Source organism: Zootoca vivipara, chromosome 8, assembly GCF_963506605.1.
Source record: "Zootoca vivipara chromosome 8, rZooViv1.1, whole genome shotgun sequence".
Taxonomy (NCBI): Eukaryota; Metazoa; Chordata; class Lepidosauria; order Squamata; family Lacertidae; genus Zootoca; species Zootoca vivipara.
In genome coordinates this window covers 83,282,487-83,297,898 of record NC_083283.1, presented here as the reverse complement: position 1 = coordinate 83,297,898, position 15,412 = coordinate 83,282,487, and the positions used below count along the sequence as shown (strand labels likewise).

Genomic DNA, 15,412 nt, shown 5'->3' with positions numbered 1-15,412 from the left:
GTCTTGCTATCAAATCAAAGGTTTTTCACTTTATATTTTCAGTTAGAGATTAATGCCATTTATATTATTTGTTTTGCACTTGTTCTGAAGAAATGGAACTGGAGACATATTCTCTCATTTATACTTGTTCTCTTCAGATAAAATGAGGTTTGGGGGTTCACTTCTTTGTATATGTGGTTGTTTCTGTCACAAGCAAGTGCATGTAGAGATAGGAGAATTGTAAACAGCTTGTCCCACAAGAGCTTAAGGACTTAAAGAGTAACCATGAGACAAATATTTGAGATATTCATATATTTTCTGTTCAGCAATTTTTGCATGATTGTGATGGTTATCTTGGTTAAATTTAATGCTTCTTTCGGAGCTTCTTTCTTGACCTTCTTGCCTCTTGGAAAGGTTATTTAGTTCTCAAATAATAGTATCTGTGAGAAATCCAGGCTTCACAAAATATTTGAACTTTGATTTACTGCCCTCTAATTCTGCGTCTGAAATAGTATATGTCTTTCCTCAAATGGATAAATCAGTTGTGTGTTTACTAAACAGGATCAATAATCTATCTAATTAGTATTATCCAGCCTTATGAGCAGTAGGTAACAGCTCAGGTGTTTCTCAGCCTAGTTTTATTAGATGTTTTAAAAAACTGGAGATATCAGAAATTAAGCCTATATACTAAGTAAGAACTCATCTAGTTTATTGGCCAAATGTGTGAGCTGAAAGGCATGAAATCTGTAATTTGAATTTTGGCTCTTGCCACAAACTTTGGTGGCATTAAATGATTTATTGCATTTAAAAATGGAAATAGATCCCTTGCATGGGGCAACAGGAGCAGGGTTGCAAGAAAAATCCTAACCTACTTTGTTATTTGCACTGAGAAGAAGAAAGGCCCCATTGATACTGTCTCTGCACCCATGGTCATGATCCTGCTTCCCCAATGACATCTATTTCCATTAAGAATGCATTCTCATTCAATGTAATAAAACATTTAAGGCCACATATACTTTTGCCCTCATTAGGCATGTCACTTTTTCTCATTCTCAGCTGCAAATCTGTAATACCAGGGCAATAAATAACACTGGCCTAATACTCGGAAGTGCCATATAATGGCCAAATATTGTCTCTGCCAGTGGGGAATGGCTCCCTGCCCTTTCCCTTCCCTTGGTTGAGAGTCTGAAGAAGTCAGACAGGTATTTTAATAAACTAGTGATGATACACAAACCAATCCAACCCCCATTTCCACTGAGCTAGGGAACGGGGTTGGGTTAGGCAGAGGTGTCCCCCTGCCTGGCTCTCTCGACTCAGCTGACATCACCTTCCACCTCTGGATGTGCAAGAGCCAATGGAGAGCCCCAAATGGGGCATTCTGAGAGTAGGGGCATAGCTGAGCTAGTCCAGTAGCTGCTGTATCCTGAGCCAGACTCACTGCAGTCATGCAACAGACTCGGACCAGGTCATTCTGAATCCCCATATTCTGCCATGGCTAATGTGAACAGCAGGGCTGTGGATCTGGCAGTGGCTACATAACTTTGCAATGTCCCAACAGTCGGAGGGGGGTAGTTTTGATGTGTGTCCTGCTATAGTTGCCTCCGGTTAGCTCAAGCCATAGGTAATTGTATATTTATCATCCTTATATTTTGTATGATTTTAAAAAAGCTTTCTCAATATGAATTAGAGAAGCTGTGAGAGCAATGAAAATCTCTCAGTTCTGCATGGAGTTAGAAAACTTTATAAAGAATGTCAGGCTCTTGCTGAATATGTCTGAATGTGGCACAAGGCCCGTTTGCATTTCTATGATGTGTCTTAGGAGCAGCAAAGAGAGTTTCCTTGTTCACTGAAATTGCATGGGAGTGTCATGCAGAATTGCTTTAGCCATTGACAGGAAATTACAACTCAAACTATCCCCACCATCCAAAGTGAGCTACCTCCTAAAGACCACGATGGCATATTTTCAATAAAATCTGCTAACAAGATTGTTCACATTGGTTCTATTTATACCTCAGAATCAGAATATCTCCCTTCTAACACCTGAAACTTACAATTCTTTTACCACTCTGTCTCTTTTATCTGTCAACATTGGCAAGTCATTACCACTCTTTGAAGATCCACCACTTTTTTCCTGAGGAAATGGAGGAAGGCTCTTCACTTGGAAGTATCACCAAGGATCAGCAACTACTGGTGATAAAGGAACTCTCAGACCATGAACCACCCCACACTGTTTACCATGACAGGATTCAATTCTCTGCTTCAAATTAATGGCACAGTTTATTTGTGCAACACAGATATATAATATGGTGGGGGAAGGTTAAATATACTGCTTATAACTGTGCTAGAACATTCCACAATATTAACAATGTCACCATATTACCAATAAAAAGTGGACATGAGTATCATCTTCATATAAGCGAAACTGCAATCCCAGACGCAATCTCAATTTTCACAGTACTATCTAAAAGCCACTGAAAGTAGCTCTAGCCTCTGTGTTCCTCTGCTGTCTTCTGACCCCTTTGCTGAAGACCTTGGAGAGAGCCACTGTCCTCCTCTGGGAGCTGCAGTCACCTCAGTCAAAATCCTAGTGCATGAAGAAGCTACACCCATTATTGACAAGGAAGGCAAAAGAGGAATCTTCCTTTGAATATGTCTGCAAAACTCTGACTGCCATCTCTGCCCACATCTACCATGAACAGAGGTTACGGAGAAGAGTAACAGGAGAAAGAGAGCCCATTCTTCACTTTGTTGCTGAAGGGAACTGAGTGAAGCAGGGGGAAATTATCCAGAGGTTTATCCACACCTAGTATCTCAAAGAGCCTTCTATTGCATTTTAAAAGGGATAGTTTGTGCTTCTTTTGCATGTATATGTAAGGGGGGAAATGAAAATCTGCCAGAGCCACCAATTCCATTTTGAAAGGGAGCTGGATTGAGGCCAGTTAGAAAATAAATGAAATCCATTCGTAACCAAACATTATGAGTGTAGTTACAGGTAGGTAGCTGTATTGGTCGGCCATAGTCGAAACAAAATAAAAAAAATTCCTTCCAGTAGCAGCTTAGAGACCAACTACTGTAAGTTTGTTGTTGTATGAGCTTCTGTGTGCATACACGAAGAAGAAGTGTGCATGCACATGAAAGCTCATACCAATAACAAACTTAGTTGGTCTCTATTATGAGTGTAGTTCGTTTTATTTTTATTTTATTTATATTGGTGTTTGGGACCTGTACCCCACCCTGGATTCCCTTTGTTGCTGAAGGTGTGGAAAATAAAAGTAATAAGTAATAAATATGCTGAACAAAGGTGAAACAAGGAAAGGCTTTTTCAAATGCTCCACATTGCAATTGGCTAAAGAGAAAGTTCACATTGTGGAACCGTACATTATTTTAGCTCCATCTTTCTGTTATGGTGATCATGCTTTTCCTTGCAGTTCCTTCAGTAGTCCTCCAAGTGTCAGTGTTGGCCAGTATGATAGCCAGAGAGAGGATAGAGATCCATTGATGCTTCCTAGACTGCAGTAACTCCCATCACTGCTAGTCAGATCAAGCCAACTGAATAACACAGAGACAGGGAACTCTTGCAGAGAAGGAAAAATTTCTTTTGCTTTGCACAAATATAATAACAAGGGCAGTTTATTCTTCCTCGGTGATACCTCATGTTGTTTCCTTCATCATTGTGAGAGCCTGAGCATAGGAAACTGAGAAAAGGAAGCAGCCTGTTTTTGAGAGAACCAGCCAGATGGAGAGAAGGCACACAGGGAATGGCAGGGCACTGACAAGGCAAGTACTGCTTCTCTCTCTCTTGTCTTTTACCTGTTGGGCTGCATCAGAGCAGATTCATTATTCAACCCCCGAGGAGATGGCAAAGGGTTCAGTTGTGGGGAACCTCGCCAAGGACCTGGGACTGAGCACCAAAGAACTAAAACATCGCAATCTGCACACTGTCTCTGTGGCTAAAATGCAGCATTTCAGTATCGCTGCAGAGAATGGAAACCTCTATGTAAATGACAGGATTGATAGGGAGGGGATATGTGGCAAAAATCCACTTTGCTTTGTTCAGTTTGAAGTTGTGGTAGAAAACCCACTGAATGTTTTCCATGTAACAGTAGAAATCCAGGATGTTAATGATAATGCGCCCCAATTCCTGAATAGCAATATCAATTTAGAGATCCTTGAATCCACTCTGCTAGGCACACGATTTCTCCTTGGGAAAGCTGAAGATCCTGACATTGGGATGAACTCTCTCCAGGATTACCAGCTGAGCTCCAATCAGTACTTCACTTTGGAAGTTAGAGAGAGAAAAGATGGAAATAGTTATGCAGAATTAGTACTAAATAAACCACTGGATCGGGAAATTGAACAGTCCCTCCACTTAATCCTTACAGCCTTGGATGGGGGTCAGCCTAGAAAAACTGGTACAGCCCAGATACGGATTAATGTTACTGATGTCAATGACAATGAACCTGTTTTCACTCAAGAGGTGTACAAGGTCAGTTTAAGGGAAAATACTCCCCTTGGATCCCCAGTGCTTCAGCTTGCAGCCTCAGATAAAGATGAAGGTACAAATGCCCAAATCAGGTATCATTTCAGCAATGTACCAGCAAATTTCCAATTGAAATTCAGACTGGATCCAGTCAATGGTACAATCACTCTTATAGATCCATTGGACTTTGAGGAAACTGAAAAATATACAATGATGGTTACAGCAAAAGATGGTGGCGGATTGTTGACACATTGCAATATTGAAATAACTGTGCTTGATGAGAATGATAATGCCCCAGATGTGACTTTAGCCTCCATGTTCAGCCCTGTTCCTGAAGATTCTCTGCCCGGAACTGTCATTGCTCTGATCAATGTGAATGACAAAGATAGTGGAGATAATGGAAAGGTTACTTGCTACTTACAGAGTGATTTACCCTTCAAAGTTCTTCCCTCATCTAACAATTACTTCAAACTCCAGACAGACAGTCGTTTGGACAGAGAAATAGCTCCTACATATAATATTACAATCACAGCCACTGATAAAGGAACTCCACCTCTTTCCACACACAAAATGATCTGTCTACAGATCTCAGATATCAATGATAATGCCCCTAGTTTTCAGAAACCATCCTACAGCATCTACGTGCCAGAAAACAATCCTTCAGGTGCCTCCATTTTCACCATCAAAGCCTCTGATCCCGATGTGGACCAGAACTCACGGATCACATACTCCATCCTCAACAGCAACATTGAGGAGCTTCCCATCTCCTCCTATATCTCCATTAATTCTGAGACCGGCACCATCTATGCCCAGAGATCCTTTGACTATGAACAATTCAGAGAGTTCCAGCTACAAGTGAAGGCCCAAGATGGGGGTTCTCCCCCTCTCAGCAGCAATGTGACAGTCAGGGTATTTGTTCTTGACAGGAATGATAACAGCCCTCGTATCCTGTCCCCCTCACAAGAAGCCAAGGGCTCAGCCTTGTTTGAGATGGTGCCTCGTTCGGCCGAGGCTGATTATCTTGTCACCAAGGTGGTGGCCGTGGATGCAGATTCTGGACACAACGCCTGGCTCTCCTACCACCTGACTCAGGCCACTGAGCCGGCACTCTTCACGGTTGGTTCTCATACTGGAGAGATCAGGACCGCCAGGGCCTTTGTGGAGAGAGACGCTGTGAAACAGAGACTGGTCATCATGGTGAAGGATAACGGGCAGCCGTCTCTCTCGGCCACCATTACTCTGAACCTGGTGTTTGCTGAGAACTTTCAGGAGGCCCTTCCAGAAATGAAGAGCCAGCCCAGCAGCTCGGAGTATCAGTCTGACCTGCAGTTCTACTTGGTGCTGGCCTTAGCTGTGATCTCCTTCTTGTTCCTCTTGACTGTCATTCTGGCCGTTACCATGAAGCTCCGTCAATCAGGGCATCCCAGGTTCCTACAGTGCTTTGGTCCTGTTCCCCATTCCAAGAATGGGGCCATCTTCCCACCCAACTTTGAAGATGGGACTTTGCCCTATTCCTACCAGCTGTGTCTGTCTTCTGAGTCCAGGAAGAACGAGTTTACCTTCCTGACACCCAATGTTCAGATGGTAGACCATATTATTGGCAGTGAGAAACCTGCTGTGCCTTTTACAGGCAATGGAGGAAGCAATTTAATTTCAGAGATGGCGAATGATGAAAAGGTAGGGTTTATTCCAGAATATTTTGCATTGCACGCTGCATGATCTTTTACCATAACTGACACCGAAACATTAACTATATGGAGAAAAATTCATTTTGTCTGACATATATGTTTACTGGAAAATGAGGTATTTAAATCTGGAAAGCAATTTCTCAGCCTTATTTATTGGGCCCCTCATGAACCATCTACTGATTTATGCATGATGAAAGAGTAAAGGTTACAGTGTCAAGGCAAAAATATCTAAGCATTGGACCCAAGTAGCTGTTTTGTGGTATTTATGGCGTTGGAAGTTAACGGTAGGATCCCATGCATATCTACTCAAAAGCAAGCCCAATTGAAGTGAATATGTATAAGACTGCAGTGTCAATGTCTTGGACTTTCAAAGTAATGATGTGTGTAAGGCGTAGCTTTATTGGGGTTTCCAGAAGTGATGAACAATTTAAGAATAATTATATTTAGGATGCATCTGTATGCAAGCTTCTTGCTTGCTTCCACTCCGCTTTCCTGCCATATCCTCAGGTGCACACAAATGGCAATGTGCTGGCCATCTTTTTATGTGTGGCTTTGCCTTCTCCTGCCCTCCCTCTTCTCTCATCACCCAGCCTTCAAATTATCTAAGCTCTATAGAGCAGCTAGTTGTAAGCTGGAGCTCTGTGGGCTGGAAAAGTATATGGGAAGTTTTTATGGGATTCCCATCAAAATTAATGGCCGGCATGCTGCTATAGATGCAAACTGACAATTTCTTTCTTCATTTGCAGTTCTTCCTCATTTGGGGTAGGGGTTGGGCTTTGCCATTTTTCACTGTTGTAGTGCCAAGCTGATCTCTTAAATACTGTTTATCAGGACAGTTGTGGGACCCTCCAGAGCAGATGAAGGACTGCAGGGAGGGGAGAGGAGAAGAAACATAAGCATTGGATGCAAACCAAACATATTTGTTATGGTATAAACTTTAGTGGACTCAAGTCATTGGGACTGAAAATATTCAATGAAGAGTGTGCTATAAATACTGTAAATCAAAATAAGGCTAAAACGGAAGAGCAAGAACAAAAACTACACATTGTGATTCCATTTTCTGACACATCTCATCTATACCGGAAGTTCTATTTATGGCATACTGCCATTAAATTATAATTTTGTTTTACAATTTTTCATTCTATTGCCATTCTTCTTCTATTTGCACTCTGTCAATTATTCTTCTTCTTGAAATACTTAGTCCACCTGATCCATCTCTGTTCCATTCATTTATTTCTTGTGGTCCTCTTATCATTTTTTATCTTCCTGGGTTGCCATATTTTGAAGACAAAAAAGAAGACATATTTGCCAACCTCTACTTTTAACTAATGTTTTAATGTATGTAAAATGATGACTCTCATTTTACATACCGATGAAAAAGAGGACATGTCCTGGCAAAAGAGGACTCATTACATGGATTCAATTTTATTTCTTTGTTGCATCCTCCTATGTTTCTGTGTAGACCATCTACAACTGTTTCCTTTTAAAACCTGTCTTTAAAACCCTGCTCAAACCTTTCATTTGGTTGGATTTGCAATTGTTCTCCGGATGTGTTCCAGACTTACTGTAGTAGTTTTTGCATACAACTTGAATGCACTATGACAAAACTTAGCATTTTTATGGCAGCAAAATATCAGGTCACATGATTACTACACCTACCTATCCTATTCCAGGAATCAGAGGCAACATCAAACCAATGAAACCACCATCTCATCCCAATCCTGGCCATTCTCTCATAGCAGATACTTAAGAGCATTTAACATAAACATGTTGCCCCCTAAACACACTTTCAGAGTTGTAATCCAAAAATGCTCACTTATACATTCCTTCTGTGTGATACTTTTAGTGAAGATCTTAATTTATCAGTGCTTATGAGTAAGGAAGTAGGATTAACTGATTAACTAACAGCAGGAAGAAGCAGCAGGTTATATGGTGCAAGCATAGGTTTCTGTGTTTTTAGGAGATGTGTATAAGGGAGTATTGTGGCCTGAGAGGGTGCTCTTTCCTCTCACAATTCCACCCCTCCTGATCAACAAGAGAATGAATTCCATTCTGGGCCACTCTTCTTTCAGTGTTGCTCTCCCCAGTGTTCCCCCACTGAATCAAAATGTCATGTTGTAGGAAAGAGAAAGAGAAAGTAAACTAATCTAAGACAATGTACCCCAGATTTACCAAGACTCCTTAATAGATTGTTTTATAACTTTTTTCATGAAAATACCCAAGGAATGATATGGCACAGTGTTCTATACTATGTCTGAATTTCTCCCACGACTAGAAAATTTCTTCTAATGTTCACCATAAATCTACCTTCTGGTTCTGAACCTTCTTTTTTCAAACATAGTTTTGCAAATTGACTTTGTTTCCTCTCTCTATCTTTGTTTCTCTAAGTTAGCACAGACAGTTCCATCATCTGCTCCTCTTATGGTTACCCTTGTAGAAACTTTATAATTGTAGTAGATCTCCTGAAACAATTGTTGTTGTTTAGTCGTGTCCGACTCTTCGTGACCCCATGGACTATAGCACGCCAGACACTCCTGTCTTCCACTGCCTCCCGCAGTTTGGTCAAACTCATGTTTGTAGCTTCAAGAACATCAGAATGAGAAGCAGCTGTATCAGTGCAAATGTGTATAATCTTGAAAATGAGCACTCAAACAGTGTGCAATTTCTGACTTGAGTCTCTGAGGGTTGCTGTCAATGAAGACTGAGTAATGCAGGAGGGGTCTTCTTCTTTAGATCAACTGCTTCAGAGCAAGTAAGAGATCATCAAACACTGTGTTTGAATAGCATCAGAGCAATCCCATCTAAGTGTGCATGCACATGAAAGCTCATACCTATTACAAACTTAGTTGGTCTCTAAGGTGCTACTGGAAGGATTTGTTATTTTTATTTTGACTGCGTCAGAGCAACACGGCTACCTACCTGTATCTAGAGGTGGGTTCTTTTTCAGTTTGGGCAACATTCACTCAAACTTAAACAGAATCACTGGAGCAGAAATGGCAATAGGAAACTGCCTGCAGTATTGCGGGGGGGGGGGGGGCAACCCTCAATTTTATGTTTATTACCATTTGGCAAGGCCTTACCCAGAAGGTTCTGTGGTGGAAAATATTGCAAAGGACCAGGGAATGGATGCAAAGGAGCTCTCAGAATGGAGTCCACATTATTTATCAAGGTAGGACTCAGTATTTGGTTTTGAATTATAACAATGGACATTGGTATACTGCAGGGGGGGATGGATCTGTGCTCAGGCAGAGAAGTGCCTGATAAACTTTGAGATTTTGAGAATATTACAAAACTTTCTGAAGCCAAGGTGGAAATAGCTGATATTGATGACAATGCTCAAACTGTGCATTCGGAGAAATTGAAGATAGAAATCAGTGAGGTCACAGCACCAGGATCCCAGTTTCCCTTCTATGAAGCTCATGATCCTGATTTGGGCAAAAATTCCCTCCAGGGATATAAACTCAGTAACAGCCATTTTCCCCTTGACATTCAGATGGCAGCTGACAGTGGTCAGCATGCAAAATTAGCCAAGGACAGGCATTTGAATCATGAAGAAACAGCTGTTCATCACCTGATAATCACACAGCATAAGATGGGGAAAATCCTTCCATGGTGTAGATTAAATTTTTTGTCTGCATGTTATTGACAACACACCAATGTTTAGCCAACATATCTACAAAAAGATCATTAGATAATATATACCTACTGGATTCCTCACTAGGCAGAGTCAGGATATCTAGTGACCAAAGTGATGGGAGAGGTCACTGACTCTGGCCAGAATGCCTGGCTCTCCTACCAGCTGATCAAGGCCACTGAGCCAGGACTCTTCACTCTGGGGCTCCACACGGGAGAGGTCAGGACAGCCCGTTTCTTTCTGGAAAAAGATACTCTCAAGCAAAGCCTGGTTGTTTTAGTGAAGGACAATGGGCAGCCACCTCTCTCTGCTTCAGCCACTCTGACTGTGGTGCTGGCTGACACCATCCCTGCAATCCTCTCAGACCTGAGCAGCATCTCAGCTCCTGTAGAGCCTCCATCTGACCTCACCTTCTACCTGGTCCTTGCAGTGGCTTTTGTCTCCTGCTTGTTCTTCACTTTCCTCCTTGTGTTAGGGGCCATCAAGTTGCACAGGTGGAGAAATTCTCAGCTGTTTGAGTCGGGGAGTGTGAATTTAAGGGGCACTCCCATCTCACGTTTGTAGGGATCAATGCATTGGTGATTGATGTAGTATAAATGTGTTCACCTTTGCCATGTTGGCAAGCTGTAGTATCTGCATATGCATCTACATACCTAATTGTTAGTGGCACATTTCCTCCCTTATTTGGAAAATGTACTGAAACGTGAGTAGTCAAAGTAAAAAAAACTACTGCTCTTGAGGGAAGAGTTTCAGAAAATTGCCCATTGGCATCAAACATTTCAGGTACAAGAATCCCATTAACACAGATCATCTTTATTGGACAGAATCTACCAAAAAAGTGATCCTTTCCTGTTTTTTTTTTAAAATAAGGTATGTTAAAAGTGTGGATATGTTTTTAAAGCAATTATTATTATTTTAAAAAGAAGGGAATATAAGGGATTAAATCCAGAACTTTCATCTAAGTAAAATATAATATTTTCTGTATATAAAGTGATTTTCTTGCAAATGGCCTGTGATGCATATTTTGTTGAAAACATTAAAAGCCTGAAGGAGTTGTACACATCCATCAATATGGTCAAGATCTTACTACTGTAATACATAATACAATTGCTTTTAGTAACTAAATGCTGCTTTCAAAGTATTAAAATGTTGTTGTTTTTATGGAGAGGGAAAGCATATATTTCAGTTCTTCCGGTTTATTCTTAGAGCTGATTCACTTGTAGTTCTTCAGTTGGAACTCACAGTGCCGCTGTTGGCCAATCTGGGAATCAAAGAGCTATTAGGGAGGCACTGTCAGATTGCTACTGACCAGCTGCAGAAAGAACAGACTACAAAGACTTGCCTGCTGTTACTAAGATGAGAAAACAAATGTGATACAAGCAAACTGAGAGGGATATCAAGTGAATCAGCTTATTCTTCTGAATACCTGTATTTTGGACAAATATATATATTAGCTCACCTGCTCATTAGCAGGAGAATGGAGATGAGGATGGAAGGTATTCCTAGAGAAAGCTTCAGGGCATCCAGAAGCCACATTTTGCTTCTATTCTTATTGTCTTCCTTCTGCTGGGAGATCTCAGAGTCAATTCACTATTCCATTCCTGAGGAGATGGCAAAGGGGTCCTTTGTGGGAAATCTTGCCAAGGATCTGGGACTGAATGCCAGAGAACTGAGGAGTAGAAACCTGCATATCATTTCTGAAGGTAAAAAACCATATTTCACTATCAGTGCTGAAAATGGAAATGTGTATGTGAATGAGAGGGTAGATCGTGAGGGAATGTGCAGAGAGAGCACACACTGCATTATTGATCTTGAAGCCTTAGTTGAAAATCCATTAAATGTTTTCCATGTAAGTGTAACAATTCAGGACATTAATGACAATGTACCACATTTCCTGGATGACAATATAAGGCTTGAAATAATTGAATCCACATTGCCAGGTGCCAGATTTCTGCTTGGGAAAGCTGAAGATCCTGATATTGGGAAGAATTCCCTTCAAGATTACCAGTTAAGCCAAAATCAATTTTTCACATTGGAGGTTCAAGATAGTCTGGATGGACATAAATATGCAGAATTGGTGCTGCAGAAACCTTTGGATCGGGAAAGTGATCACTCCCTTAGGTTGATCCTTACGGCCCTAGATGGGGGTGAACCCAGGAAAACTGGGACTGCCCAGATATGGATTAATGTCACAGATGCCAATGACAACCCACCAGTCTTCACTCAAGAGGTCTATGAGGTCAGTGTGAGGGAAAATTCCCCTGCTGGGTCTTCCATACTTCAGATTGCAGCCTCTGATAGTGATGAAGGTTCAAATAGTCAGATCAGTTATAGTTTCAGTAAAGTACCAGAAAAAGTCTCCAAGAAATTTAGGATAGATACAAAAAATGGAATAATTATGAATACGGAGAATCTTGATTTTGAGGAGACAGAAAAGTACTCTATGGCAATAGAAGCAAGAGATGGAGGAGGATTAGTGGCTCACTGTAAAATTGAAATAAAAGTTCAGGATGAGAATGACAATGCCCCAGAGATCATCGTGGCCTCCTTATCTAGTCTAATTCCTGAAGACTCTGCTTCTGGAACAGTAATTGCTCTCATCAACGTAAAGGATAAAGATTCCGAAGAAAATGGAAAAATTACATGCCATCTACAAGGTAATGTACCATTTAAAATAGCATCTGTATCTAAGAATTACTACAAGATCCTTACAGACAGTCCTTTGGACAGAGAAAAAGCCTCAGGATACAACATCACAATAATGGCCACCGACAAAGGTAGCCCCCCTCTCTCCTCCAACAAAACCATCTCCTTGCAGATTTCAGATATCAATGACAACCCCCCTGCCTTTGAAAAATCAACCTACAGTGTCTTTGTGCCAGAAAACAATCCCTCAGGTGCCTCCATTTTCTCCATCAAAGCCTCGGACCCGGATCTGGACCGCAACTCACGTATCACTTACTCCATCCTCAACAGCAACATGGAGGAGCTGCCTCTCTCCTCTTATGTCTCCATCAACTCTGAGACGGGAACTATCTATGCACAGCGCTCCTTTGACTATGAGCAATTCAGGGAGTTTCAGATCCAAGTGAAGGCCCAAGATGGCGGCTCTCCCTCTCTCAGCAACAACACCACTGTGTGGGTGTACATTTTGGATCAGAACGATAACAGCCCTCGGGTTCTGTATCCTCTCCCAGGCGCTGAGGGCTCTGCCTTGTTTGAGATGGTTCCTCACTCAGCAGAGCCAGGCTACCTAGTGACCAAAGTGGTGGCTGTGGATGCGGACTCTGGGCACAATGCCTGGCTCTCCTTCCATGTGCTGCAGGCCACAGAGCCGTCCCTCTTCACCATTGGGACCCACACGGGAGAGATCAGGACGTCACGAGTCATCTTGGTGAAGGACAATGGGAAGGCTCCACTCTCAACTACTGTGGTCCTCAACCTTGTGGTTGCCGAGAACTTCCAAGAGGCACTTCCGGAAATGACTAGGCAGTCCAGTGACACAGAGCATCATTCTGACCTCCAGTTTTATTTGGTGCTGGCTTTGGCACTGATCTCATTTTTATTCCTCCTGACGGTGATACTGGTCATTGTCATGAAACTTCAACAATCAGGAAATCCCAAATTATTCCAATGCTTTGAACCTAATGCTTTTTCTAAGGCGCAGGTCATATTTCCACCAAACTATGAAGAAGGAACTTTACCTTATTCCTACCAACTCTGCCTATCGTCAGAGATGAGGAAAGAGGAGATCTCTTTCCCCAAATCCCATATCCAGGTGGCAGAAAACTTGCTATGCAATGATAGCTCTCAGGTGGTTCTTGTGGATGGCAACATTGGGAATGCCAATGCCAAAGACGAGGTTGGTGAGCAGGTAAGCTTTGCTTTCAGAAACTGTGATATCGGCACTACATCTTCTCTCCTCATAGGTAGTATGACCCACTATGTTTAGTTCAATATATTCTTGAGTGTCTGATGTTTTATATGGGAGGAACCAGTACTCAGACTGAATGGCATGCCACTGAGGCTTTCTGAACATGCTTACTTAGCACATCCAACTGGTACTTGGATCCTGGGCACTCTGGGAAAGGATCCTGGGCAAGTCCTTTCCCACATTAAACTGAGTATCTTATTTTTCTGTTTTTGTTGTGATCTCACTATATCAGTTTAGCTATAGATTAAATCATGTCCCCTAGTTTTGCACCAATCTGTTGAGTAGATAAATTCTATCCATATGGTTTTCTATCTCTGAAAATAAATGGCATCTCATTCTCCCACACATATGCCATCCTATCAGAAGCTTGACAAGAAAGGAACCCATGATAACATGGAAAATGTAACACCATGTTGTGAACTAGTAATAGCATTTTGTGACATCTATTATCATGGACATTTTGATTGGTTTCATCCATGTATTGCTGGTTCGCCCACATTTCTCCACATGGCTGTGATTGAGAATAGTCCGGGCTGTTCATGTGTCAACAACAGATATTGTGTGGATAATATGTGTGCTGGGGTCACAGCACCTGGAAAAGAACTTACAGACTATGAAATATCCTCTTTAGCAAGAGAGCCATCCATCTTCATATTTCCTGTGGGATGTTTTACAATCAGAATATGGAATAAAACCTTGATAAGAGAAAAGGTAACTTCATTTCAACCCAATATGTTCGAGGAATTCCAGTGAGCTTTTATGGGAATGGAGTAAAAATCTAGTGAGCTTGAGATTCTTTTTGTGTTGCACTTTGTGCTTCACCTGAGGAGATCACCTTGATCCTCTTTCCTTATCTTCGTCAGGGTTTGACCTTTGAGCGCCAAATGAAAGGAAACCTATCTTAGAAAAAATATAGGGGTTTTTTTATAAAAGAAAGTCTGCCATTCATCCAAGGTGAATTTGCAGAATGATAGATATAGATACAGATAATGATATAGATATAGCTGATATAGATGATTAGATATAGATATATGTAATGCATTCACTTTTTCTGACATTTGCACAGGACAATGTCCAAACTGATAATGCTCAAGTCAAATAATGGCCTTTCTTGCATAGTGAATATAAAGCAGGGGCAGCCAGCCTTTTTGTCCAGTAAACACATTTGGAATTTGGAGAGTGTATTGTGGGCACCACCAGCCACAAATGGCTGCTATAGGGGTGTGTCTTGACACCATGTGGCTGTCGTGGAGATGTGGTATAACACAAAATAGATGCCTAGGATGTGGCATAATGGCTTCAGTGCACGAAAGGCTGAATCCATGCAACAGGAACTAGTACAAAGAGTTATTTTTTATTATACCTGAAATGAATCATAACACAAATAAGGATCATGGGGTCCTGTTTGCCAGCCCTGCAATCAGCTTCTCCCTGCATGCTGACTCCATCCATTATAGCCCTGACTTTCCTACAGTGAGCTCTTAGAAGCCTCCTCACAATTGAGAACTCTGATAATGCAGCACCCTTACATTACTGCAATTCCCTGTTCAGGCATAACATCCAAGACAGGTTAAAACCTATGCACATACAGCTGTAAACGTGTAGGTTCTTCTTCCCAATGCTCCACTGAACATGCAGATGTCGGACAAGGCCAGAGACAGCACAAACATTGGGGAATGTGCATGAATTCTACACAT

At 41.6% G+C, this 15,412-nt stretch overlaps 1 protein-coding gene across 21 annotated transcripts in view; it reads left to right on the top strand.

Annotated features, from left to right (window-relative positions):
* Positions 1-15,412, top strand: part of LOC118079302 (protocadherin gamma-C5) — a 269,776-nt gene that overhangs the window by 182,584 nt on the left and 71,780 nt on the right. The window contains exon 1 of one of the 21 annotated variants that reach the window (XM_060278102.1): positions 68-6,136. The exons of 19 other annotated variants lie outside the window; for them this stretch is intronic. In XM_060278102.1, the coding sequence (XP_060134085.1) occupies positions 3,716-6,136 (2,421 nt within the window). In that variant the 5' untranslated portion in view covers positions 68-3,715. One more of the 21 variants, XM_060278107.1, reaches the window with a different exon arrangement.